This window comes from Thamnophis elegans, chromosome 2, assembly GCF_009769535.1.
Source record: "Thamnophis elegans isolate rThaEle1 chromosome 2, rThaEle1.pri, whole genome shotgun sequence".
NCBI lineage: Eukaryota > Metazoa > Chordata > Lepidosauria > Squamata > Colubridae > Thamnophis > Thamnophis elegans.
Window position 1 is genome coordinate 145,225,249 of NC_045542.1, and position 27,262 is coordinate 145,252,510.

The 27,262-nt window shown below is 43.8% G+C and overlaps 1 protein-coding gene across 1 annotated transcript in view; it reads right to left on the reverse strand.

Moving 5' to 3' along the window:
* The window catches only part of PLXNB1 (plexin B1), a 130,009-nt gene that overhangs the window by 83,354 nt on the left and 19,393 nt on the right, over nucleotides 1-27,262 (reverse strand). Inside the window, exons 2-3 of the mRNA XM_032211836.1 lie at nucleotides 19,322-19,504; nucleotides 594-722 (exon numbers count right to left, since the gene is read on the reverse strand). Of these exons, the coding sequence (XP_032067727.1) occupies nucleotides 594-722; nucleotides 19,322-19,504 (312 nt within the window). The remainder of the gene's footprint in view (nucleotides 1-593; nucleotides 723-19,321; nucleotides 19,505-27,262) is intronic.

Genomic DNA, 27,262 nt, shown 5'->3' on the forward strand with positions numbered 1-27,262 from the left:
GTCTTCTAGTCCAACCCTCTGTTCAAGCAGGAAACCCTACACCACTTCAGACAAATGGTTATCCAGCATCTTCTTAAAAACTTCCAGTGTTGGAGCATTCACAACGTCTGGAGGCAAGTTGTTCCAATGATTAATTGTTCTAACTGTCAGGAAATTTCTCCTTAGTTCTAGTTGCTTCTCTCCTTGATTAGTTTCCACCCATTGCTTCTTGTCCTGCCCTCAGGTGCTTTGGAGAATAGTTTGACTCCCTCTTCTTTGTGGCAACCCCTGAGATATTGGAAGACTGCTATCATGTCTCCCCTAGTCCTTCTTTTCATTAAATTAGATCTACCCAGTTCCTGCAACCGTTCTTCATATGTTTTAGCCTCCAGTCCCCTAATCATCTTTGTTGCTCTTCTCTGCACTCTTTCTAGAGTCTCCACATCTTTTTTTACATCATGGCTGAGGATTCAGTCTGGACACTACTGGGTTCTTTTACTCTACTGATTTAGCATGCCCCATACAGAACACAACGGAACAGAACAGAACAGAACAAGCTCTCTCATCATCATATGATGCTTTTCCTCATCTCCATCAACAGGTCCTCATCTCACCATTGACTGAGTCATGACGTAGAGGTGCTCCTTCGGCTGGTCGAACAGAAGGTCTCTACATACTGCACTGTTCGGCTGGATCATCAAAGAAGCATAGAGAATGGTCTCTCCTGTTGTTTCCATGTAGCCCTGCAAGGTAATAAATCAAAATGGCTAATGTTTTATCTATACACATATATATAAATGGCTGTGTCTGTGTGTATATTCCAGCATAAGTCTGGAACGCCTCCAGCAATTTCAACCAAACTTGATACACAGATGACTTACTCCCTGGAGAAAAATACTGTGGGGGTAAGACACCCCTAAAGCCCTTTGGGGTGTGGGTTCTGTTAAGATACAGCCTGTTGTGCCGTAAAATGGCTTCTACTGTACATTGTAGTGGAGTTGCCATAGTAACAGCTTCACCGTACTCCACAAAGGGGCTCCCTCTGGTAAGGGGGGAAATCCAACATTAGAAATTACATTTGGTCCGGACATTTCCCTCTATAAATAAATACCCAGGTAATGCCAGGTTATCATTTAGTTTAATTTAAAGCGGTAGAGGAACTAAGCAGCTCTTGGAGGAAGTATTTTGGTGAAAAGAAAGATTTTTTCTATGCCTCTTTTATCAGAAACCTTCCTGAATACTCAATGTTGCAGTCAAAGTAAACTAGAGACTGGCATTTTGGGGTATGGAGCACTACAGCACACAATCATGCAATAGTGTGGGTACCTCCAAAAAATAGACAGGGCCAACCCAAAAGTGCTCTTTCAAGAGGCAATTGGACTTCCCTGTTTTTCTTTGAAGATGTTTCGCTTCTCGTCCTGAAGAAGCTTCTTGGATGAGAAGCAAAACATCTTCAAAGAAAAAAAACAGAAAGTCCCATTGACTCTTGAAAAAGCACCTTTAGGATAACCATGTCCTGGATGACTGAGAATCTCCATAGACACTTAGAACCAAAATCTCACAAGCTCACCCAAATCTCAGAAAACTGTTATAGGTCCTAATCTAAGTTTTTTTCATATTTTCAACTGAAAATCTTATTGGTGCCATGAAATCTCACCAATTTCAATCTTCCTGACGTTTTTAATTAACCATTATTTAATTTTGGCAACTTTATTGATGATGGCCCCAGAGGCCCAGTGTTCATTGTCAAGTTCTGGTGCAAATATCCTTTAAGACATTTCCGTCAAACTTAGTTACATTTCAGATTGATAAAAAAGATTGAGAAGAACCACGCATTGACGTCTGTTCACTGGGAATATTAGATCAGGATAATGGTATTAGGAGGAGAAACTTGGCCTCTGGAAGGTGGCTGAGAAAGGCCCCTCCCTCCCAATTCAGGTTTGTAAAAAGGCAGCTTGATATGGAGCTGAAAGGGGAGTATGAAAACAATTGGGACTTTTGAAAAAACAAAAGCAAATGGTTGCCAGATTAAAGCAGGACCCGGGGAGGAAGATGGGGAGGAGCATCTGGGCTGGTGTTCACTGCATTAAACAGATGTGGCTAGACATGTCCCTGCATTGGAACTGTTAGGATAATACTCCCCACCTCTCCTCCAGAACCTCAAGGGAATGAAAACCAGGTAGCCCTCAAGTTTTTATGACAACGTCCCTTCCAACTCTGTTATTCTTGTGGTAGTTCAACACTCACAAAAGGCATGAAGTAAAGCAGGGGTGTCAAACTCAAAGCCCGGGGGCCAGATCCGGCCCGCTACGGGGTGCTTAGATTTGGCCCGTGAGGCCACTCTGGAAACAGAGAGACTGGCCCGCGATGCCTCTGCCAGCAAAAACAGAGTGTGGGAGGGCTGCACACGGGTCCTCTCGAGCTCCGTTTTCACTGGCAGAGAGTTGCAGGATACCGTCGCAGCCGAAAACGGAGCTCAGGAGCTCCCTTGACACAAGTGATATTGAGCTAGCCACTCCCACCCTGGCCACACCCATTCCCCGCCCCTCTGAAGTCAAGCACAACCCTAATGTGGCCCTCAATGAAATCGAGTTTGACGCCTCTGAACTAAAGGAAAATAACTCTAGCGAAGTGTGACTCAAACTTGGCAACTTTAAGAGGTTTGGAATGAATTCCTGCATACCCAGCCATCATGGAGAATTCAGGAATAGAAGTCGACACCTCTTTAAAGTTGCCAGGCTTGAGAAATATTGCCCCGGTGGGTAAGAAAGCATACAGAAAGGTGCCATACCTGTTCCCCTATTGCAAGATCGTGCCAAGGAAACCACCATTTCTTGAACAGCAGTGTGTACAACCATTGTGTGTCAAACCATTCTGAGCATGACATTTCCCTAAAGTCCCATTTGCAGCACAAAACTGTTATTTACCGTCCATTCGAAGCACAAAACTGCTGCTCAGAACCTTTTCTGCCCTTGAAAACAGAACTTTCATGCTTCCTGTGGGATTTGCGATGTGAGTTCAAATAGATCAAATAGATGCTTTGCCGTTTCCTACCCTGCGACCTAGAGAGGATCCAGATGTGAAATAATGTAGATATGGCCTTGGGAAGAGGAACGGGAACAATGAATTATTAAGAGTTGGGAAGAGGGAAACGCAGGGGATGGGGGGGGGGAGAATCTCAAAATAATGCCCACTTCTTGATTTTGTTAAGTATAAGATGTAAAGAGAAACTATGCAGGATGAAGGCAAATATACAAGATAATGATACAGGATAATACAGATGATACAGGATAATGCTGTAGATCCAATCTGGGTCAGTCACTGGGACCAGAGGTTTAGTCTTCCAAGCTTTCAGACTCAGATTAACAGATTAACTGAGTTGGAAGGAACCTTGTAGGTCATCTAGTCCTACAGGAGACCCCACACCATTTCTGACAAATGGCAGTCCAATCTCTTCTTGAAAGCTTCCAGTGATGAAGTTCCCACAACTTCTGAAGGCAAGCTTTCCATTGGTTGATTGTTTTTGCTGTCAGAAAATTTCTCCTTATTTCTAGATTGAATCTCTCTTTAATTAATTTCTATCCATTATTCCTTTTCTGGCCTTCTGGTGCCTTGGAAAATAGCTTGACCCCCTCCTCTCTGTGGCAGCCCCTCAAATATTGGAACATTGTTATCATGTCTCCCCTGGTCCTTCTCTTCACTAGACTAGCCATGCCCAGTTCCTGCAACCATTCTTCATATGTTTTAGTCTCCAGTCCCCTAATCATCTTGGTTGCACTTCTCTGCACTTTTTCTAGAGTCTCCACATCTTTTTTATAGAGTGGTGACCAAAACTGGATGCAATATTCTAGGTATGTTCTGGAGCCCATCATCAGGGAACTTCTCTTTCTCCAGAATGTGAGAGAGAAGTTCCCTGAGGATGGACTCCAGCACATTCCAAAAACTTGGAAAACTAAATTCTGGTGTCAGAGGCCGACCCAGATTGGATCCTAGAAACTATGCAGGCTTTCAGGATTGTGATTATACCTCACTGAGAGTATTTTTAGAATATGTGCCGGTTCTGGTTCTTGACTTTGCTTATCTTTCCTTGCTGCTATTGGATTAGAAATGTAGACAATGAAGCATTGCAATATCTGCTTTGGGATACTTCTCTCCAGTCTGGTCCCCTCTGACGTTTTTTTAGACAATCTATCAGGCCTTCACAGTTTGGTGCCATCAAAGGAAACCTTCCACAATGTTGTTACCCAAAACATAAAGCCATCTGCATTTTCCTATTCTGAAGTGCTGCAAATGGATGCCAAGAAGTCCTTAGATATTGGAGTGTCCTCCTCCAATCCATTTTATTTTTCCCGGTCTTCTAATATTGTGTTGATGCTGTTGTGATTTTCGTCTTTTCTTTGGCTCTTTTTTTCTTTATTATTTTAACATTTATTATATATGTTATTCTGCATTTTAAGCTCAATTAGAGTAGATGCTGTAATAAACTGTTTCTACCAACTATTGCATACTCCACCAACTATTGCATACTCTAACTTTAAATATGGGGACTTCAACTCCCAGAACCGCTAGGTGGCGATAATGTTCCAAAATGAAGCAAGATTGGTTCTCGGTATGGGCTGACTAGTGTGGACTGACAATAAGAAGCACTGCTGTGGGACCAGGTGTGTCCATGGCAGAGGTGGCTTCCTACCAGTTCGCACCTATTCGGTAGAACCGGTTTGTCAAATCTACCGGTTTGTTGTTCTACCAGTGGACCCGGAAAGCAGGCCACACCTATAGAAGAGGTTCCAAAAAATTTTGAAACTCACCACTGGTCCTTGGATATGATTATTCTACACTATCATGCTCATATTTATAAAACTCAGTGCCTCTGTGAAAGGTAAGGATGACTACTGCGTTTGTGGTGCAATCAGAACATTGCGTGTGTTGAAGTTGTTTTAACCCAAACCAAAGATGCCCTTTAAAAAACAGGTTTACATCACATTCTTATGCATGCCAGTTCTGTGTGTGAGGTAATTTAAGGTGGTTCTGACAAGTGATGTCGGCATCTTCATATCCGGTCACATGGGCGGCAAGCCACTCCCATCTGGTCACATGGGTGGCAAGCCACTCCCACAAAGGAGGCCACACCCACAGAGTAGGTTCAAACAATTTTTGAAACCCACCACTGGTCCATGGGGAGGCGACAGTGATGTGTGCATGATGATAAAGATAGACCTCAACTTAACAACAATTCATTTAGTGAAAAGTCTGTAGAGATTCTCAGTCATTCAGGTCAGGGGTGAAATCAACTTACCTTCGCTACGGGTTCACAAATGTGAGCGCGCGCATGCACAGAGCATCAAAAACTATGTTGTCTGGGCGGGTGGGTGGAGCCTCCCACCACCACCGCTGCCGGTTCGACCAAACCAGATAGAACCTGCTAAATAGCACCACTGATTCAGATCATGGTTGTCCCAAAAGTGTTTTTTTCAGGAGGCTACCCACTTGCCCACTATCTTGTCAGAGCTGAAGAAGCTTCTTGAATGAAAAGTGAAACATTTTCAAAAAAAAACAAAACCAAACCAAGTCCAGTTGCCTCCTGAAAAAGCACATTTGGGGTATTCATTTATTGACCGTTCAAAGTTACAATGGCAATGAAAAAAAAAGATTTATGACCGTTTTTCACACTTTCCAACCATTGCGGCATCCCTGGGATCAGGTGATCACAATTTTGTCCGGCCTGTATTTATGATGGTTTCAGTGTCCAGTGGTCACGTAATCACCTTTTGCAATCTTTTGACAAGCAAAGTCAATGGGAAAGCCAGATTCACTTAACGACTGTGTCACTTAACTTAACAAGTGCAGAGATTCCCTTAACAAATGTAGAAAAAAGTTTGTAAAGTAGACAAAGTTCATTTAACAATTGTTTTGCTTAACAAGGGAAATTTTGGGGCTCAATTGTGGTCATAAGCTGAGGGCTACCTCTACTGTGATGTCACATCACTCACCCTTTGGAAGATCACCCCTCCCCCCCCAATGAGATTTTTCTGATTCTCATCTCAAAAGGGTCTAAAGCAGTGTTTCTCAACCTTGGCAACTTGAAGATGTCCGGATTTCAACTCCCAGAATTCAACTCCCAGAATTCAACTCCCTGGGGAATTCTGGGAGTTGAAGTCCGGACATCTTCAAGTTGCCAAGGTTGAGAAACACTGGTCTAAAGCATGGGGTGTCAAACTGAAAACATCACATTGCCATCACGTGATATTTCACTTTTCCCCACATTCCCGGAGCTGGGGTGGGCGTGGCCTGCACGTGACATATCCGGCCCACAGGCCATCCCTGGGCCACCCCTGGGCTAAAGGGTCTGGAAAGCTGCTTGTTGTTTCTTGGCACTTGTAGTTTTTCAATTCTTTATCATCTGCAGCTGCCTTTTTACACACAGTACAAGAAATAAATAAGGATCACCATGCAACTGCCCCGATGTGTGGAACTTGCATCAGCCTTCACAAAACGAGACCAAATCAAGACTCTTTGAGTGATGACATCATCAGACACATGCATCATTTTGGTACAGCAAAGTTTGAATAAAGATACCGCTGTGTGGTACAGGTAGTCCTCACTTACCCACCACAACTGGGACTGGCAATTCCATCACTAACCAATACAGTTGTTAAATGAAACATCATGTGCCCAACTTATGTTATCACTTTTAGCTGTGGTTATTAAGCAAATCATTGAGTAATTGTTAAGTGCGACATAAGGGCCACAACTTGTGATTTCCTGCCACCTTCCCCATTACCTCTGCTTCTCTGAATCTAGCTATGAAGGCAGGGGTGGGCTGCTGGGGGCTTGTAGGGGTTCGGGAGAACCTCTAGCTAAGATTCTGTGCAGTTCAGAGAACTCCCAAATCCAACTCCTGGCTGGCCTCGCCCACTTCTCCCCTCCCAGGAGTCCCCAAGTGACCCAATTGGATGCAGGTAAGTGCAGGTAAGTGCAGAGGGCACACAGAGGCTCGGGGAGCAGCTGCCAAAAAAGCCAACACAGTTCTAGGCTGCATAAACAGAGGGATAGAATCAAGATCACAAGAAGTGTTAGTACCACTTTATAATGCCTTGGTAAGGCCACGCTTGGAATACTGCATTCAGTTTTGGTCGCCACGATGTAGAAAAGATGTGGAGATACTAGAAAGAGTGCAGAAAAGAGCAACAAAGATGATTGGGGGACTGGAGACTAAAACATACGTATGAAGAACAGTTGCAGGAACTGGGTATGTCTAGCTTAATGAAAAGAAGGACTAGGGGAGACATGATAGCAGCCTTCCAATATCTCAGGGGCTGCCACAAAGAAGAGGGAGTCAAATTATTCTCCAAGGCACCTGAGGGCAGAACAAGAAGCAATGGGTGAAAACTAATCAAGGAGAGAAGCAACCTAGAACTAAGGATACATTTCCTGACAATTAGAACAATTAATCAGTGGAATAGCTTGCCTCCAGAAGTTGTGAATGCCCCAACACTGGAAGTCTTTAAGAAGATGTTGGATAGCCATTTGTCTGAAACAGTATAAGCTTTCCTGCCTAAGCAGAGGGTTGGACTAGAAGACCTCCAAGGTCCCTTCCAACTCTGCTATTGTATTGTATTGTATTGCACTGTATTGAAAAACGGGCCTACTGGAAATTCAGGAAGGCCAGTAATGGGCTTGGGGAGGCTGTTCTCCCCCCCCCCCCGGAGGCAGCCCGGGGAGGGCAAAAACACTCTCCCCGCCGTGATGCAGGAGTCTGACTAGGCCACGCCCACTATGGCCATGCCCACCCAGCAACCAGGCAGAGAACCCCTGGCTAAAATTTTTGAAGCTGACCCCTGTACGAAGGTCACAAATGGTTATCATGTGACGGAAGGAAGCTGAGACAGGAGTGAAGGCACCTGAATGACGGTCACATGACCATGGAATGCAGTAATGCCACAAGTTTGCGGTCCGGTTGTAAACCTGTTTTTTCAGCACCGTCGTAACTTAGGACGGTAGGTGAATGAGGCAATGGTGAGGAAGGATTTACCTGTACTGCAAAGCCTCAGAACGTCTTTTTGTCAGGCTAAATGACAGCTGAGCTTCAGTCTGGACTTCTATGATGATCTTGCAGTTTCAGTTTTCTGATTTATAATGTGGAAACTGCATACCAGATATCATGGATTTCTTCTTTTCATGAACCCACCCAAAATAATTGCCATTCTGGGTTGCAAAATTTTTCTTTTTAAAAGAAAAGAAAGCATTTCTGGGTGATAGCTGAGGGGAAAACATGTACTTCTAAATCTTGAGTCAAGGTTGCATTAAATGCCATTGCCACTAATGCAGCCATATATCAAATCAAGGTTCATATCGCAAGCTATTTATATGTAGAAAAATGAGCCCAGTCACTTTTCCGAATTCAAAAATGTACCTACTTTTCAAAGAAGCCGTGCATTTTATCAAATATACATTGCAGGGAAGAGTGTTCTACACCTCCCTGCATTGCCAAAAAGAAGAAAAATTATTTAGGGATATGTAACAGAATAATAAGAACAGAATGTTTGTTTACAACAAACACAAAGATTGGTGCTAGTTTGAGGAATCTCAGACTCTAATTTTTCTTCAAGTTTCTGGTCATTGACGAGGCCGTGTGAAATCTCAGAATTTGCTCAGTTCACTGAAGCCACTCAGGTTTTTAGATATCTGTGAGAAGTTTTGTTTTGCTTGAATGCCAGATGTGGCCCTTAATGTGGCCCCAGGTAAAATCAATAGAATTATTAGAGAAACTAGCCAAGCATAGGGCTGCGGTGGCTCAGTGGCTAACACGCTGAGCTTGTCGATCAGAAAGGTTGGCAGTTTGGCAGTTCAAATCCCTAGCGCCGCATAACAGAGTGAACCCACGTTACTTGTCCCAGCTTCTGCCAACCTAGCAGTTTGAAAGCATGTTAAAATGCAAGTAGAAAAATAGGGACCACATTTGGTGGGAAGATAAGAGCGTTCCGTACACCTTCGGCGTTTAGTCATGCCGGCCACATGACCACGGAGATAGCGCTGGCTCTTCGGCTTAGAAATGGAGATGAGCACCGCCCCCTAGAGTCTGGAACAACTAGCACATATGTGCAAGGGGAATCTTTACCTTTACCTAGCCAAGCATATATGTGAGACTATAAGTAACTTATATTCCTTTATTTACTACATTTATGAGACCATTTTTCTTGGGGAGTTCAAGGCACTGTGCATGGAGATTTCCACTTACAGCTATAGTCAGTTTAACAACCATTCATCTGGAATTATGTCTCCACAATTAGGTGATCAAAATTTGCGCATTTGACAACCATTGCACATTGATGGTATTGGCAATGTCCTGCTTATCTCCCCTCCCCCCCTCCCCGCCTCACAGTCTCTCCCCTTTTGGCTGCCCTGAGTAGCATAGCTGATATGAAGAGGACTCTTTAACTTCCTCCTACTTCCTCCATGCTTCCTGGAGGCAGGGTGAAGCCCAGTGCTGGCAGAGTCCTCAGGGCACCCCATTCCTGCTGATCCCTGGCCACCATCACCTCCAACAGACTTTGTTCTTACATAAAATCAGAGTAACAAAGTTGGAAGGGGCCTCAGAGGTCTTCTACTCCAACTCCTTGCTCAAGCAGGAGACCTTATACCCGTGATGGGGAACCTATGGCATGCGTGCCGCACGTGGCCCGCACAGCCCTCTCTGCGCGCCCGTGAGCCGTCGCCCCAGCTCAGCTCCACCGTGTATGTGCGCATGCTTCCCTCTGGTCAGCTTATTTTTAGATCTCTGCCACACATGTGGGAGATGCACATGCATGCATGGGGGGGCCCACGGGGGGGAGCACGGAGTGTGTGGCGTGCCCCCCCCACGGCCCATTTTTGGTCCCAGGAGGCTTCAGGGAGGCTTGCTAGGCCCAAAACGGGGCACGGGGTGGTGGTGGCGGTCGTACACACATGCGCAGAGGGGCAGGGGAGGCGTGGGGGGTGTCGCATGCACATTGCATTATGGGTGTGGGCAAGGAAGGACAAAAAGATTAGCCATCACTGCCTTATCCTATTTCAGACAAATATCTGTCCAATATCTTCTTAATAACCATCAGGGGGAGATATTTTTTGCCCTCCCCAGGCTCTGGAGGCTTTCCTTGAGCCCATTACTGGCCTTCCTGAATTTCCAGTAGGCCCGTTTTTCAATACAGTGCAATACAATGTGGGAAGTTATCATCCAGCCCTCTCCCAGAAAAATGAAATATCCTAGGAAATATTGAAAAGGCAGAATATTTCTCTGGATGTGAAAAGAAACCTGTTTCAAAAGACAGAATAGTTGCCTATAGCTTTCTGCCCATCCCCAGCTAATGGGCTATTAAGATGGCCAGGCTAGCCCACTTTACATAATAAAGACTTCTCCTCACTGCAGGTGTAGGGGGAAGGGATATTACTCAACTGACCACAAGGCAACTGAGAACTCATCACAGCCTAGAGAGTAGCCCCCTGCATGGCACCATGGGAGTCTGACAACCAGTCAGAATACATTTCTTACACAGGAACAGGAAACAGAGAGGTGGGACTGAACAGGGTATAAAAGCCTAGCAAGCCCCTTCCTCAGCCCTTCTCTCTTCTTCTCCATCAACATTGAAACATGTGATCACCTTTTCTGGTCAGGGCTCAAGCCATGTGGCCCTGTCCAACAATAAACCATCTTTCCAAGCAGCCTCCATGTCTCCAGTGTCTTCTTCCCCACTTGGAGCTGAACCCAGAAGGACATTTCTTTCAACAATTGGCGACCCCCAGATGGGACTCCAAGCTAGCCTAACCAATGGATATGGCCCAGGTAAGCCTCCCATGCCGGCACAGACCCCATTGAGTCTGAGGGTGGACTTTATCTTGGCCTTAACCATTGGATCTAGGCTTTAAAGGGGTTTTGAGTTTGAGCTCAAAGGCTGCCTGGAAAGAAGGTGAGTACCTTTAAATTTTAATTCTCTAAATGAATGAAAAAGCAAAGGCTCATTGTGTGTAAAGAAAAAGAGGTGCAGGTACTAACTGTTAAAGGGAACAGAGGTCCTCTGCAGATTACCTTTTTGATCTGTGAAACCCTAGCGGAAATTCCCTGGTAGGAAGGGACCGAATACTTCATTAGGGAATTTGAAGTCCTTCCCAGAATCTTTTTTTTTCTGAAAACTTACGGGGCGGTGGTCACCCGGCTAAGCCAAAGTGAGCCCTGCATGTAATGGGTCATGGGAAGCGTTAGCTCGAGGGTGACAGGAAAATCCCTTGGAGATTTCCTAGAAGCCTGGGACGCCAGGCACATGCCTATCTTGGCAGGCATGAAGGCAAGGAAATTGTGTGAGAAATGGGCTTTGCTGAAAGATAATACAGGAAAACTAATTTGGCTACATAAAGGTACTTAAAAGAAAAGGGAAAAATGTTGAGGTTTCTTTTTTCTCTTGTCTGTTTGTCTGTTTGTCTTCTATGTAACCACGTGGTTCGTTTGTTAAGATTTGTGCCTTCCCTAATTTAACAGATTTGTAACTAAGAATGTAGGATGTGAAAACCTAAGAGTTCTGTCTTTCTCCTTTCTTATTTTCTCCTTGTTCTTGTGTAAATGTGTGCTTAAGTCTTTGTGCACCTTCAAAGTAATTGTAACTAAGATGTCTCTGAACCAAAAGACAAGGATTTTAAAGTGTTCAATGAAAGAAAAGAGTAAACTGGCAGAAATTGCCTTCGTTCAGTTTGTTCCTCCCCCCAAAAAAAACCAGAGTACAGAGAAGTATTTTTTTCCTTCCTTCCTTCCCTTTGCCTTAAAGTAACAACCCAGGAAATGTTTTAAGTTCATTTACAGGAAAAGTTTCATCCTTGCTTCTATCCTGTGTTTAAATGATTTTACCTGTTTATTTCCTTCCTGAAGCATGTGAATCCAGACCCCATTTTGCATCTGTGATATCCCCATAATGTTACCAGTTTATCTGTTTAGTAACTGATGATTTTACCTTTTTTTAAAAAAACTCTGCCTGCAAGCTTTCTACCCCCCCAAGCCCCTCCCTTACCCTTAATCCCCCAACAATGCCTTTTCTGTGGGGGAGGGAACCTTGTTTTCATGTTTTTCAGGCCTGGAAGATTTACTCTTCAGGTGAGTAAAGATTTTTTTTTTCTTTTGGGGGAAGGAGGAGAGTGTTGCCTTGTGTGTGCATGTATAAGATGAAGGAAATTCCTACTAAAGGTTTGCCTTCAACCTGAGCAAAAACCCTCTGCACATCTATCTGGCCAACCTACTCGAAACCTGGCCCCTAGAAGACAGTTTTGATTTAGATTTTGTAACAAGTTTGCTGATTTTCTGGCCACCATCAGATGAACTGAAGAGAAGTTCTACCTGAGTTTCTTCCCCGAAGTGACTAAGGAGTCCACAGGGATATGTTAGAAATTGTTGCAGCTGTAATAGTTGTCTTTTAAAAGAAAAGTAGAGCTTGAGCCCCACCCAGATGCAAATGATGTGTTAATAAAATATCTATATATCTTGCTCTTTAAAACTATGCCAGCGGTCTGCTGGGAGAGCTAAGAGTTTGGACCTTTAAAACTATGCCAGCGCTCAGCTGGGAGGACCAACCTGGAACCCTGGCCAATTCAAACAATGTGTAGGACAAACATCTCTATACATTGTCTCTATAAATCTTGACCTTTAAAAATATGCCAGCGCTGCTGGGAGTTCAAGATATATAAGAGTTTGGATCTTTAAAAATTAGCCAGCGTGGGCTGGCAGATCCAATTTTAAAACGAACATCCCAGGGAAAGACAGTTATTAACAATCTAGTGCTTAAGGAGATAGAACAACGGGTGTAACTTCGAGCAAAAGTAAGAAATTTAGCAGGTAATGAGGTAAAGCCTAACTGAATGGAAAGACCTAGGTAATTGGACTTGATTACTTTGATGTAATGTCTGTTAAAAAATTCTTAGATGTGCATCTAATAACATATTGAATTGAATTGATGGTGATATGTTTGACCAGCTAAATAAATAAATAAGCTTGGGCTTGAAGCTGTGGGGGAGGGGAGAGTAGTTAGGATTTAAACTGCTCTCTCTGAGTTTCCCCACTGCTTGCAGAATGAACCACATGTTCCCCAAGTAAAGGAAATTGAAGATTTAAAGGGACAGAACCTCCCCCAGGCCTGGAGGGAAGTTGAGATCCCTTAATAATAGAAAATGGAGCTCATTGGCTTATGTACAGCTCCCTGAAATAATTGTAATAATCGCTTTGTATGAAGAAAGAATGAAATGGGATATTTTTGTATGTGAAATTAATTTACACAAGCAGCCTGATTGCAGTGCAAATGTGAGTGTTGATAGTAAAAGTTGGTATGAATGTACTTCAATTCCTTTCATATAAAGAAACAGTAAGTTGCATGGTTTTTTAATGGTATGTGTGTGTATGTGTTTGAGTGAGCGAGGGATCCATTAAGGGAACTGCGCCTATTTAGGAAAGTAGGTAAATTATGAGGACAGGTTGGGCAGTAGAGAGTAAAGAGAAAGTGGTGAAAGAGTGGGAGGGGGAAGAAAGGAAAAGAGTGAAAGAGACAGAAAGAGACAAAGAGGAGAGAGAAAAAGAGTGAGAGAAGGGAGAAGGAGAAAGTGACAGAAGAATGGAAAAGAGGGAAAGAGAAAGTGAAGAAAGGGAAAGAGAAAGTGAAAAGAGGGAAAGAGAGAGAAGAGAGGAAGAGGAAAGAGATATCCCACAGCCCTGATAACACCCCTGTGTTTGTTATAAAAAAGAAATCTGGTAAATGGTGTTTTTTGCATGATTTGCGGGCTGTTAATAAAATTCTCCAACCCATGGGAGCGCTGCCGTGCGGCCTCCCCAATCCAAATTTGATTCCCCAAGAATGTGATCTCATGACACTTGTCCACTATTTCTCAGACACCCGCCCTTTTTGCAGCCCTAATTACAAAAGCCCTTCCGCTCCAGTGGAAGCCTCCTTCAACAGCTTTTTCCTATCAAAGACGCTATAACTGTCTTGTGCCTGGCAAGAGGATGGTACATGGCACACCCAGCTCACAGAGCCACAAAAATCTGCTCACTTTAACCATTTTTTTCCTCTCTCTTCTGAGAAATTTGGAGTAAATGGGTGACCTGCTCCTTCACCCTTACCTTTCACTGTTATATTTTCATCTATAAAAGTTATGCAATTACATTTCCTTTTCTGCTCTGAATACAATTTTGATTTTTTTTCTTTTCCTTCTGGAAAATTTTTGAGGTTTAAAATGCTTAATTAAACCTATAAAAAGAAATGATTTTGAGATATTTTGCTTACATTTGTAAATGTTTTAACATACTTGATGAGAATTTGCTTCCATCTGAATGGAATCTAATATTTTGGAGTGTTGACTCAAAGTACCTCTTTTTTTAATTGCATTTTTTAAAAAAAAGCTGTTTTTCTTCCCTTTCTCTTTTACACCTGAGTGCATTTTTAAAAGCTTGTGAGTCAAGGTGCTCTACCCTATGATATTTTTTTTGTTTGTTTGTTTGCAACACAAGTTGTTGTCCTTTTTGAAAAATTTACTCATCTTACTGCAAAAGTGTTTCAATCATAGAAGCAGTGGGAATGTCATGTTCCATGAAATTTACATTGTCTGCCCTCTGGAATAATGTTTGGATTTCCACATTTGGACAGAATGGGTGAGATTCCACAACGTGAGACTAAAGATATGTCTGTAAAGAACTGTATACTCTTTTCTTCACCTCAGAAACAAAGGACTGCTAGCTCAAACCATAACTCTTGAATTGGCTGCTGGTGATTGCATCCTGATAAAACCTGACATGAGGGGGGGAAAAACTTAGCCAAGTCTGGAACTGACTACCAAGCCTGACTGACCACTCTTATCAGCAAGCTAAGCTTAATGCCACCCAGCAGATATGAAAGAATGGACCCTGAGATGGAGAAGTAAAGACCAAAAGACTTTCTTCCATCCCCAGAAGACAGCTGTAAAGACTATAGGGGAGGGTGAAAATTGATCCTAAAGTTTTCTTTCTTTGCTTCCTTCACAGAAATTCATTGTAAGGTTTCTTTCTTGTCTCATTTATATTGTAATCAGTTTAATGTATTCATGTAAGAATTGTATTTAAGAATGGCTAGTACAGCAATTTTGAACACCTTAGATTTCTGTCTAGTGGGAGGGAAAGTTTGTCCAAAATGTCTGTATTTTCTGTATTGTAGAACCAGCTACACACACACACACAAAGAAAAAAGAGAGAGAGAGAGAGAGAGAGAGAGAGAGAGAGAGAATAGCCTATTCAGAATTAGATTGAAACTATCTCCTTCACACACAGTTTTTTCCTAGCTTGATTTTTGCCCCAGGCACAAAAGCCTAAACAGATTTCTCCCTTTTAATCCCATTGGGGGAGGGTCAATTCCCCTCAGGCAATTCCCCCAGTTGAAGAGCTAGCAGAGAGGATCTCCAAAGGAAAAAAACAAACCCAAGCCCTCACTGTGACAAAAAAACCCACGCTGCCCAGTAAAACAGGATATGTTGCACTGGTGGTCTCATGAGTAGGAGTCCCCAGGCTCATTCTGTGTAATTTTACAAATACTAGATAACCTGGATTGCACACCATCTGAACTCAATTTGGCCTCACTAAAATAAGAGCCAGGGCAGGTTGAAGAACCATCCCTTTTAAAATGGGCAGCCTGTAACTTAAAGGGAAAGCAAGGCTGTGAATAATTTTTGGGATTTCTGCTTTTTTTAAAAAACCTGTCTGAAAGCTCACAGAAAATGATATCTGATACTAATTGGCATGGAAAATTGGATACTGTAAATTTCTTTCCAGAAATTTGTGCCCTGGTTGCTAGACCTTCATGGTTGAAAGCTATCTGGGAGCCACTGAAGAGATCCTCTACTGTCTCTCTCAATGCTTTTTCATCAGAAGAATTAAGTCTCCCTGATCTGACCAATTTTAATCTTTTGTCAAAACATGTGCGTTCCACTCACATGTTTTGAAAAAAAAAAAAGGAGGGATTGTGGGAAGTTATCATCCAGCCCTCTCCCAGAAAAATGAAATATCCTAGGAAATATTGAAAAGGCAGAATATTTCTCTGGATGTGAAAAGAAACCTGTTTCAAAAGACAGAATAGTTGCCTATAGCTTTCTGCCCATCCCCAGCTAATGGGCCATTAAGATGGCCAGGCTAGCCCACTTTACATAATAAAGACTTCTCCTCACTGCAGGTGTAGGGGGAAGGGATATTACTCAACTGACCACAAGGCAACTGAGAACTCATCACAGCCTAGAGAGTAGCCCCCTGCATGGCACCATGGGAGTCTGACAACCAGTCAGAATACATTTCTTACACAGGAACAGGAAACAGAGAGGTGGGACTGAACAGGGTATAAAAGCCTAGCAAGCCCCTTCCTCAGCCCTTCTCTCTTCTTCTCCATCAACATTGAAACATGTGATCACCTTTTCTGGTCAGGGCTCAAGCCATGTGGCCCTGTCCAACAATAAACCATCTTTCCAAGCAGCCTCCATGTCTCCAGTGTCTTCTTCCCCACTTGGAGCTGAACCCAGAAGGACATTTCTTTCAACAACAATACAATACAATAGCAGAGTTGGAAGGGACCTTGGAGGTCTTCTAGTCCAACCCCCTGCCTAGGCAGGAAATCCTATACTGTTTCAGACAAACGGCCATCCGACATCTTCTTAAAGGCTTCCAGTGTTGGGACAATCACAACTTCTGGAGGCAAGTTGTTCCACTGATTAATTGTTCTAACTGTCAAGAAATTTCTCCTCAGTTCTAAGTTGCTTCTCTCCTTGATTAATTTCCACCCTTTGCTTCTTTTTCTACCCTCAGGTGCTTTGGAGAACAGTTGGACTCCCTCTTCTTAGTGGCAGCCCCTGAGATATTGGAAGACTGCTATCATGTCTCCCCTAGTCCTTCTTTTCATTAAACTAGACATACCCAGTTCCTGCAACCGTTCTTCATATGTTTTAGCCTCCAGTCCCCTAAATAAACTTTGTTGGTCTTCTCTGCACCCTTTCTTCTTGTTGTTCTCCAAAATGTATTATACGGGCTAAGCCAGACTGGGCTTGTCCCCCCTTTTTCACTGCTGTCCCCATTTCTGTGGGAAAGGAGGCAGGGTGGAATACAGCAGCCTCTTCACCTTGGCCATGCTGTTCCGGGTGAGGGAAGGTGAGGCAGGTGGGAGGATCAGAACTGGAGGCAGTTCACACAGGAGAGAAGAAATTAGTCACCTCTAATAAAGGAGAGTATTTGCAGCTCAGGGTCGAAATGAGAGGTCCCTGATGTTCCCTGAGCATGGTTGTTTTCTTGCAGACATTTCGTTACCCAAACTAGGTAATGTCATCAGTGCTGGTCAGAGTTGGCCTCTTTTGGCTTAGTGAGCGTCTGAAAGCGTCTTGGATGAACCAAAGGTCGAAGCTGGGGTTAATCAAGGCAGGAATGGCTTGGATTGAGGTCAACCTTTACCTAACAACCATGCAGGGTTCAGTTAATGGCAATAACTGGGATTGCTGCAAAAGCCATAGCTAAGCAGCCAGGTTAGGGGATGTTTCACTTAAGAACTGCTTTCCTTAGCAATGGAATTGCCAGTCCCAGTTAGTTAGTACTTAGTTAGTTAGCTTACTTTATTGTTATTGCACCTCGTACAATGAAATTAAATGCCATCTTCAGTGTACATTTTACATAAAAAAACAAAAAACAAACACACATCCTTCACATTCTATACAACTGAATTGAAAGCCCCTGATATTACATTAATGTTGCGCTGTACAGTAGAATTCAATATAGTTACTGTTCTGGGGTAGAAGCTGTTTTTTTCAGCCTAATTTGTCCTTGTTTTTATTATCCTGTACCGTCTGCCAGATGGTAATAGTTCAAAAACAGGGTGCCCAGGATGAGATGGGTCTTTAAGAATGTTTCTTAAGGCAGCAAGAGCTATAAAGCTCTTCCAAAGAGGGGAGAGGGCAACCAACAATCCCAAAACCTCTTCTGATCAGGCTTTTGGCTTGAGTATGGTTGGCCTATAGTCACTCGGATACTTCTGTGGAAACTTGAATCTAAATCTCTCCAATTCTGCTCACTCCATGCACCCGCTGTTTTTTTTTCTTTTTCTTTCTTTTTTCGTTCCTTTTATAATTTTGCACCAGTGAGGTTAAAACCAATTTCCTTGTATTTAAGTACAATGACAATAAAGATTATACTTATACATATCTTCATCACTACATACCTATATTCACTTTCATAATCTGTGTGTAATTTTTCAAATGTTTATATTTTTAGGCTATTCAATTCTGTGTTCATTATATAATGAATATTTTCTAATTCAGACAAGCAAGCAAACAGTAAACAGTAGCCTAATCAAGGAACTACCAAGAACACTCCACCAAAACTGACAGGGCAAACAACTTGTGACCTCTAGGCTGGAATACTGCAATGTGCTCTACATGGGGCTGCCCTTGAAGAGCATCCGGCGACTTCAGCTAGTCCAGAATGCGGCCGCGCGAGTGATTGTGGGCGCACCTCGGTTCGCCCACATAACACCTATCCTCCGCGAGCTGCGCTGGCTACCTGTTGATCTCCGGGTGCGCTTCAAGGTGCTACTCACCACCTATAAAGCCCTCCATGGTAGTGGATCTGCGTACTTGAGAGACCGCCTCCTGCCAATTACCTCCCTGCGACCTATAAGATCACATAGATTGGGCCTCCTCCGAATACCATCCACCAGTCAGTGCCGACTGGCAACTACATGGAGGAGGGCCTTTTCAGTAGCAGCTCCGACCCTTTGGAACGATCTCCCCGTGGAGATTCGTACCCTCACCACCGTCCAGACCTTCCGCACAGCCCTCAAGACCTGGCTATCCCGTCAGGCCTGGGGATAAGATCACAATCTGTCCCCACCCGAATGAAGAATGAATGTTGTGTACTATTTTACTCTTATGTATTGTTTTATGTTTATTGTTTATACCCCCCCTCCCTATTTTATGTAAGCCGCCCTGAGTCCCCGCGGGGAAAAGGGCGGCCTATAAATATTAATAAAATATAAATATAAATATAAATATAAACAGAGAGCAAACCCCACTCCTTACTAGCACTGATGATGTTACCTAGCTGGGTAATGAAATGTCTTCAAGAAAAGCATCAAACTCAGAAAGCACCTAGAACCCCACCATTCAGTCCTGAGCACCGTTCAAACTCTTCTGCTGGTAATATTTATTTTTTCTTGAAATGAGGTTTCCATTGGGCCAAGGCATATGGAGAGCTATCCTCCTCTTGGCTGTAAAAACCCAACTTTGAGAAACAAAATAAAAACATTATATAAGCACACCTTCCTCTCAGGTCTGAGGTAACTACCTTGTGTAGTCGGCCTTGGCTGTCACCCAGGAAAACAACCGTGTGTCCATCTTCGATGCTGGCAGCCACGGCAGTTAGTCGGGCATCTGGTTTTTCCAGGACTGGTGCTGCTTCAAGTGGTACTCGACTTGCCATGGGACTGGGGGTATGGTCCGAACCACAAGGATAGGCAGCCAACGTGTCCTTTGGATGAAGGAAGAAAATGAGATCAGTGGTTTTGACACAAATATATCATGATAGAGTTCAAGAATACTCATCACTGCCAAGGATAGGGTTTGTCAACAACCATGGCAACTTTAAGATGTCTGGACTTCAACTCCTAGAATTCCCCAGCTGCCATGGTGGCTAGAGAATCTGGGAGTTGAAATTCAGACATCTCAAAATGACCAAGATTGAATAAACTGGATAAGTGGGTAGTAAGTGGATGGGGAACAGAATAGAAAATCACAGGAAGTTGTGTAGTGCACCAACAAATGTTGTCTCCTTCCATAATTTCAACAAAGGTTGTCTCCTTGCATAATTTAATAGTAGAAACAACAGAGATTCCCACCCCCCTTTGGCTGATGTTTGACATAATAACTCAGATAAAGATTTTTCCATCATGACTATCATCATCTGCATATTTGTAAACACTTTCCAACAGTTAAGTGATGGAGACAACGTACAAACATTAGACAGAACTATTTAAAAATATAATGTACTTGTATTCACCATCTTGGTAATTGTTCGTGTTCCCTGAGTTGCATATAAAGGCATAAATTAATTAATGTAATAAAATGTATTGTAATGTGAATAAAAGAAGTAAATCTAAGAGAGCAGTATCTGGGAATAAAATAAATAAATCAGAAGCTAACTGCATTCATCACAATGCAATCAGGAGACAACACCAGAAACAAAACCTTAACTTTCATTGCTGATGGAAAGCATGGTAAACACCTCGTTAGCAGAAGATTTTTCCAGGATTTGAAAATGAAGAGCAGATATGTATGGCAATTAAACTCGGCATTTAGTCATGCTGGCCACATGAGCATGGAGACGTCTTCGGACAGCGCTGGCTCTTCGGCTTTGAAACGGAGATGAGCACCACCTCCTAGAGTCAGGAACGACTAGCACATTTGTGCGAGGGGAATCTTTACCTTTTGGGTATGGGAAGAGATAGTAGGCATTCAACTATTTCGATTACAAATTTCGAACGCTTTAAGAGTTTCATAGAGAAGAACCAGCATGAGGAATTGTACTCCAGGATGAACCAGAAAGAACCAGAAGCCAGGACAACCAATCAAAGCTCTAAGTTATGTGGTCTCTAAATTGCAGAACGATTATTTGCTTATCTTCTGTTTTCTGAATTATGTGGATTCTGCCCTTTATTAGACTATGCTGGAATAATCTAAGGCAGTTTTGCACTGCAGTATTAAGTTGCTTGTTTCTGGGGCTGCTCCTAGCTGTTTCTTAAGCCAGCTTCAGAAAATCCAGCCTGGACTGAACACGGTTGGCAAAGGAACCGGTCGGTACTCTGTTTGGACTGCAGCAATTAAAGCCGAGCCCAGCTTTCCCTCGACTGTTATCGCCATGACACCAAACCGGAAGCCATTACAGGCACCGATCGGTTGTTCCTCTGCTTCTGTCCAGGCAGGGAAAGGGAAGGCTGAGTGGTTGCCTCTTCTGTACACTGGTCTATCTTTCCTTTTAGTCATTCTTCCCACCTCACAAATCCCGATGCCTCTTCTTTTGCTTTTCCAGATGTTGGCTGCCTTCACACCCCATTCCTTCCCACACTATCTTTGACCCTAATGCAGAGGTCATCGCTGGAATGTCCACAAAGATTATAGAACAATGGCAGCTGCCAATCGGCAGAAAACACAGCAGCTGGAAACGGCCAGGAAGACATGGCTGCATGGAAGGGGAAGGTGCTGTAGACAAGCAGAGTTTTATTGAAAGAGTAATAGAAGTAATCTGTTGTGGCCTGCAGTGCAGCTAGCAGCAGATTCGGACAGTGAAGAGGTTGGGGAGGAACATGGGCCAGTCCTGGAGTCTGGGGAAGGCTCTGATGAGGGCTCTGTGTCGGAGGCAGAGAGGGGACCAGGGCCGTATGCCGGTTATCAGCTGCCTTCGGAGTCGGATATCAGTGAGGCAGATGAACAGCTGGAGCCTGTTCCCAGTGTGCACATGGGCAGAGTTGCCAGACGAAGGGAACAGCTAAAGAACAGGGGTCGACTTGGAAGTAAGGCCACAGGTGGACAATGAATGGGCCCTCCCAGAGGAAATAAAAGAGGAGCAAGAGGCTCCTTGCCAAGTTTTGCAGATATGGGCCTGTCAGCTCTCCAAGCCAGATAAGGTCTGTGACTGTACATCCCTTGAAAGACTTTGCTGGATGTGAATGAGCAGAATTCACAGTCAATTAATAAAAGGGTTTTTTGTCGGGACCAGGAGTTTGCTGCATGCTCTCGGGAAGCCTGGGTCAGGAAATAGTCCTTGACAATTGAGACCAAAATTTCAATTGCGAAGCAAGGTAGTTGTTAAGTGAGGCAGGCCCAATTATATAATATATTTTTTTGCCATTGGTAATTGAATCACTGCAGCTATTAAGTAGATCAGTGTTTTTCAACCACTGTGCCGTGGCACACTAGTGTGCCGTGACATAGTGTAAGGTGTGCCGTGGGAAAAACACTTTATATATAGTCAATATAGGCACAGAGTTAATTTTTTTTAACATTTTCTAATGGTGTTGTGCCTCGTGATTTTTTTCATGAAAAAAGTGTGCCTTTGCACAAAAAAGGTTGAAAAACACTGAAGTAGATCACATGGTCGTTAAGTGAATCTGGCTGTCTCCACTGAGTTTCCTTGTTGAAAGCCAGCTGGGAAGGTCACAAACGACGGCAGTCACATGACCCTGGGATGCGGCAACCATTGTAAACACATGCTGGTTGCCAAGCAACCATATTTTGATCACATGACTGTGGGGAATGCTGCAATGGTAGGGCGTGTCAATTTTTTCCCAACTTTCGATTTCCAAACATTAGGGGTGCTCAAACGTTGTGACATGCCTTGCGGGTTGTAAAGATATTTGGATTACTTTAATATAATTTAGGTGTGCTTGGTGAGTAACTACATAAATATCATAGCTTTTTAACGTTTTGTTTGTTTCATTATGGTTGATAAGTGCAAGGACCAATCCTAACTGTTTTTTTTTTTTCCAATGCACTGTAACTTAGAATAGTCACTAAATGAATGGTTGTAAGTGGAGGACCACCTGTAGATCTGAATTCAAGCTTACGGTGAGTCCAAATAATTAGATTAATCCAAGAAAAACTCGGACCTATGACGCCAACACCCACTCGTGAACTGTACTCAGAAAAAAAAAGGTTACAAGAAGCTGATATATCGGGTAAAATGGCAAGAGGGGACTTTAATAAAGTCTCTTGACAATCGGCTTTTTTAGAACACAGCACTCCTTTAAATAAGGATTTATCATTTCCACTCCTCACAGCCAGCCAAGATGGGCGCAGGCCCAAAACGCGTGAGCTTGGCTTTGCTTCTCCAAGCAACCTGTCCATCAAGTCGCTTAGGCTGCGTGGACTGAAAAATCATCATTTCTGGAGCCTTGCCTATCTCTGTCATCTCACCAGCACCTGTTCTGAATGTGAAGTCCTAGCTGGAAGAGACACGAAGTCATTCTATCAGCAAAGTTCTTTGCAGAGCCTATGCAAAGGCTCCCTGCTCAGCGGGCTAGGTAGTAGTACGTCAACTCACAGAGTGCAGGGCTGGTATCTTTCTCTGAATCACCACTTTGTATTTGGCTCTGGGTAACAGACTTCCATTGTGTCTGGGAGACAGGATTTATAAATCACAACCCTGGGCAGAATCTGAAAGAAAATGGACTAATTTACAACGGAAAGCATATTGCTTCTTCCTATCAAAGCTCTGTTCTTCTTCCAGGTTGACGTTGCAATGATCCGAACCCAGCCTGAGCTCTACCACACTGCTACCATTGGCTGGTCATTCCTCAAACCCATTTTCTCTACCCTGTTTCCCTGAAAATTAGACCTCCCCGGATAATAAGCCCAATCGGGTTTTGAGCGCATGCGCTAAAATAAGCCCTCCCTGAAAATAAGTCCTCCCTGAAAATATTTAAATGCATGTGCAACTGGTCCCTGTCATTTCCTGGGGGAATAAAGTGGGGAAACATGCCCCAGGTTCCCCACATGCACTGCCATCCACACAAAACAGCCTCGCAGAGGCCACTCCCGCAAACCCTAGCTACCGCGCCCCTTCTCTTAGTGGCGGCTGTAAAAAGAGCGGCAGGCCCAGCGACGCTAGGGCTGGCAAGAGTGTGCCAGAAACAGAGACAGAACTTCCGGCCCTCTCTGGATCAGCTGATCCACGGGCTGCGGGCCGAGGTTAAAGGCCTCCTGCACCTCAAAAATAAGACCTCCCCAAAAATAAGGCCAAGCGCTTATTTCAGGGCCGAAAGAAAATAAGACGCTTTCTTGTTTTCAGGGAAACATGGTACATTTGTCCCCATCAACTTCAGATTGCAAATAAGAGTTCATTACCACTCCTCTAAGGTAAGATGTGAGCTGGGAGAACTTCATCAATCCTGTAGTTGCTAATGGCTCCCTAGCCATCCCTTAAGGATGAGGGGGCTTGTTTGTCTCCCCAAGCTATAGCCAAGGGCTGAGAATCAGCTAGAGCAGGGGTGTCCAACCTTGTAAAACTTGTGGACTTTAGCTACCAGAAATCCCTAGCCAAGCATGGGAGTTGATGTCCACAAGTCTTAAAGTTGCCAAGGTTGGACACCCCTGAACTAGAGTATCAAAAGTCTTGTCAGGCTCATAACCAAGAATGCCACATTCTTCCAAGCTGATTATCTGTATGTATAATATATTGTCCCTGAGGGATGCAGTGGCTCAGTGGCTAAGACGCTGAGCTTGTCAGTCAGAAAGGTCAGCAGTTCAGCGGTTCAAATCCCTAGTGCTGCGTAATGGAGCGAGCTCCCGTTACTTGTCCCAGCTTCTGCCAACCTAGCAGTTGGAAAGCACGTAAAAATGCAAGTAGAAAAATAGGGGCCACCTTTGGTTTAGTTTAGTTTATTTTAGTTTTTTGATTTTGTATGCCGCCCACTCCCGAAGGACTCTGGGGGGCTTACAATAAAACAAGGGAGGGGGATAATAGACAAAACAACATATTAAAATATACAACAGTCACAATTTCCGAGGGGCTGGATATTTCGAGAGCCCCCCGGCCTGCTGGAGCAGCCAGGACTTAACCGCTTTGCGGAAGGCCGGGAGGGTAGTAAGCGTAGGCCGGGAGGGTAGTAAGGGTAACATCGGTAAGGTAACATCGTTCCATGCACCTTTGGCATTTAGTCATGCCAGCCACATGACCACAGAGACGTCTTCGGACAGCGCTGGGTCTTCGACTTCGAAACGGAGATGAGCTCCGCCCCCTAGAGTCAGGAACAACTAGCACATATGTACAAGGGGAACCTTTACCTTTACCTTTTTATAATATACTGTGAAGTGTGAACTATTAGGGAGGGGCTATCTTCACCCTCTTTCTCTCACATATAACATTTGAGTTTCCCCCTTATGTTTCTGGAATGCACCCCCTCTCTCCTGGGGATCCAGCTCCTCACTACATCCATCGCAAGCCTTCAATGTCAATAGCATTAGTGCAAACTCTCAAAGGATCCCTCTTTCAGAATTGTTCCTTGACCCGGACAGTCCAGATGTAGTCTAGACAGGGCTTCTGCTGTGCAGTTGCTCCGCCTGACCTCTGGGATTTGATGGAAATGGAGTTCAGTTATTATCCTCCATTTAACACCCTTCCAAGTTTTCCTACTGCTTCTTCTATCCCAAGGGTGTCAAACTCAAGGCCTGGGGTCTGGATCTGGCCTGTGGGCCTACCCTGGAATCAGCAAAGGACCAGCCTGCAGTGCCTCTGCCAGAAAAAAACGGAGCTCGAGAGGGCCGTGTGTGGTCCTCCCAGGCTCCATTTTCAGCTGCGACAGCTTCCTGCAGGACTGCCAGCGGAAACGGAGCTCATGCCCTCAGGAGCTCCATTTTTGCTGGCAGAGCGCTAGCAAAACTAACTACAAGCCAAAGTGGCATTTGATCACATGAGTGATGTCGAGCTGGCCATGCCCTCCCCAGCCCCCAAACACAACCTTGATGCGGCCCTCAATGAAATCATATTTGACACCCCTGTTCTATCCCCTTCCTTACCACAACCCCAAAACCAAAAAAGGGAAAATAAGACCTTTAAAGAGGTTAAGACAAAGTAGCTACCTAACCTCTTTTTTAGGTCTGCTAGAGCACTTGGTGAATGCATATGGTGTCATTAGCACGATGTATCTAAGCAAGACATTTTAAGGACCAAATTTAATTAGCAGCTGACCTAAAGCCAGCTTGCTTATTTCGAGTCTTAACACAACACTCCAAGGCCAGGCACCTGCAAACCCCCCCCCCAAAAAAAAGTCGATTGCTATGTTTCCTCCCCAAATCATTTTGAACCCAAGTCACATCCCTTAGTCCAAAACTAGGCAATTCCAGAGGTTTTGGGATCACAATTCCTATAATTCCTTGTGATCCAGCCAGCTTTAGTAGAGATGGGAGATGAAAACTCATCCATCTAGCCAACCATTCTACAACGCCCACCATCACAGTTATAAGCTTTCCTTGAACTCTTGCTGTCATCTGTATCCTTTTGTCATTATTTCTGTTGAAGGACGCGCCAGTTATCTGCATCGAGAGGCTGCATTTCAAACTTGGTTTTCTTATCTCAGAGCCTTTGCTTCTCTTTTCCATAGCCAAACAATATGCAAATGTAAATATGCAGGATGCTATGTTTTATCATGAAAATCAACGAAGAAAAGAGTCTCGTTGGACTACAGCAGTTAAACAAATGAGTAAGCCAGGCTTGATTTATTGGGCCTGTCTAATACTTTCACTATCTTGCCCTGCATAAAAAGTTTTCTGGAGCTGGCCAGAAATCCTAGGAGCTAAATTTAAAGAGACAGGATGCCCTCTGGGTCCAAGGAGATAGGTTTATATTAAACAGACGTAGTCTTTTGTGAAAGGGAGCACATTATAACAGAATAACAGAGTTAGAAGCAGTGATGGATTTCAAAAATTTTTGGAGCCTCCTCTGTAGGTGTGGCCTGTTTTCCGGGTCCACTGGTGGAACCTCTTCTAACCGGTTCGGTAGATTTGACGAACTGGTTCTACCGAATAGGTGCAAACTGGTAGGAACCCACCTCTGGTTGGAAGGGACCTTGGAGGTCTTCTAGTCCGACAACCTCCTTATGCAGAAACCCTAAACCACTTCAGAAAAATGGTTATCCAATCTCTTCTTAAAAAGTTCCAGTGTTTGAGCATTCACAACTTCTAGAGGTAAGTTGTTCCATTGATTAATTGTTCTAACTGTAAAGGAAATTTCTTCTTAGTTCTAACTTGCTTCTCTCCTTGATTAGTTTCCACCCATTGCTTCTTGTTCTACACTCAGGTACTTTGGAGAATAGTTTGACTCCCTCTTCTTTGTGGCAGCCCCTGAGACAGAGGTGGTATTCTGCTGGTAGTGAAGATAAGGGGATACCATTACTACCCTGAGATATTGGAAGACTGCTATCATGTCTCCTCTAGTCCTTCTTTTCATTAAACTAGACATATCCAGTTCCTGCAACCGTTCTTCATGTTTCAGCCTCCAGTACTCTAATCCTCTTTGTTGCTCTTCTCTGCATTCTTTCTAGAGTCGCAACATCTTTTCTACATAGTGGTGACCAAAACTGAATGCAGTATTCCAAGTGTGGCCTTACCAAGGCATTATAAAGTGGTATTAACACTTCACGTGATCTTGATTCTATCCCTCTGTTTATGCAGCCTAGAACTGTGTTGGCTTTTTTGGCAGCTGCTGCACTCTGCTGGCTCATATTTAAAGGGTTGT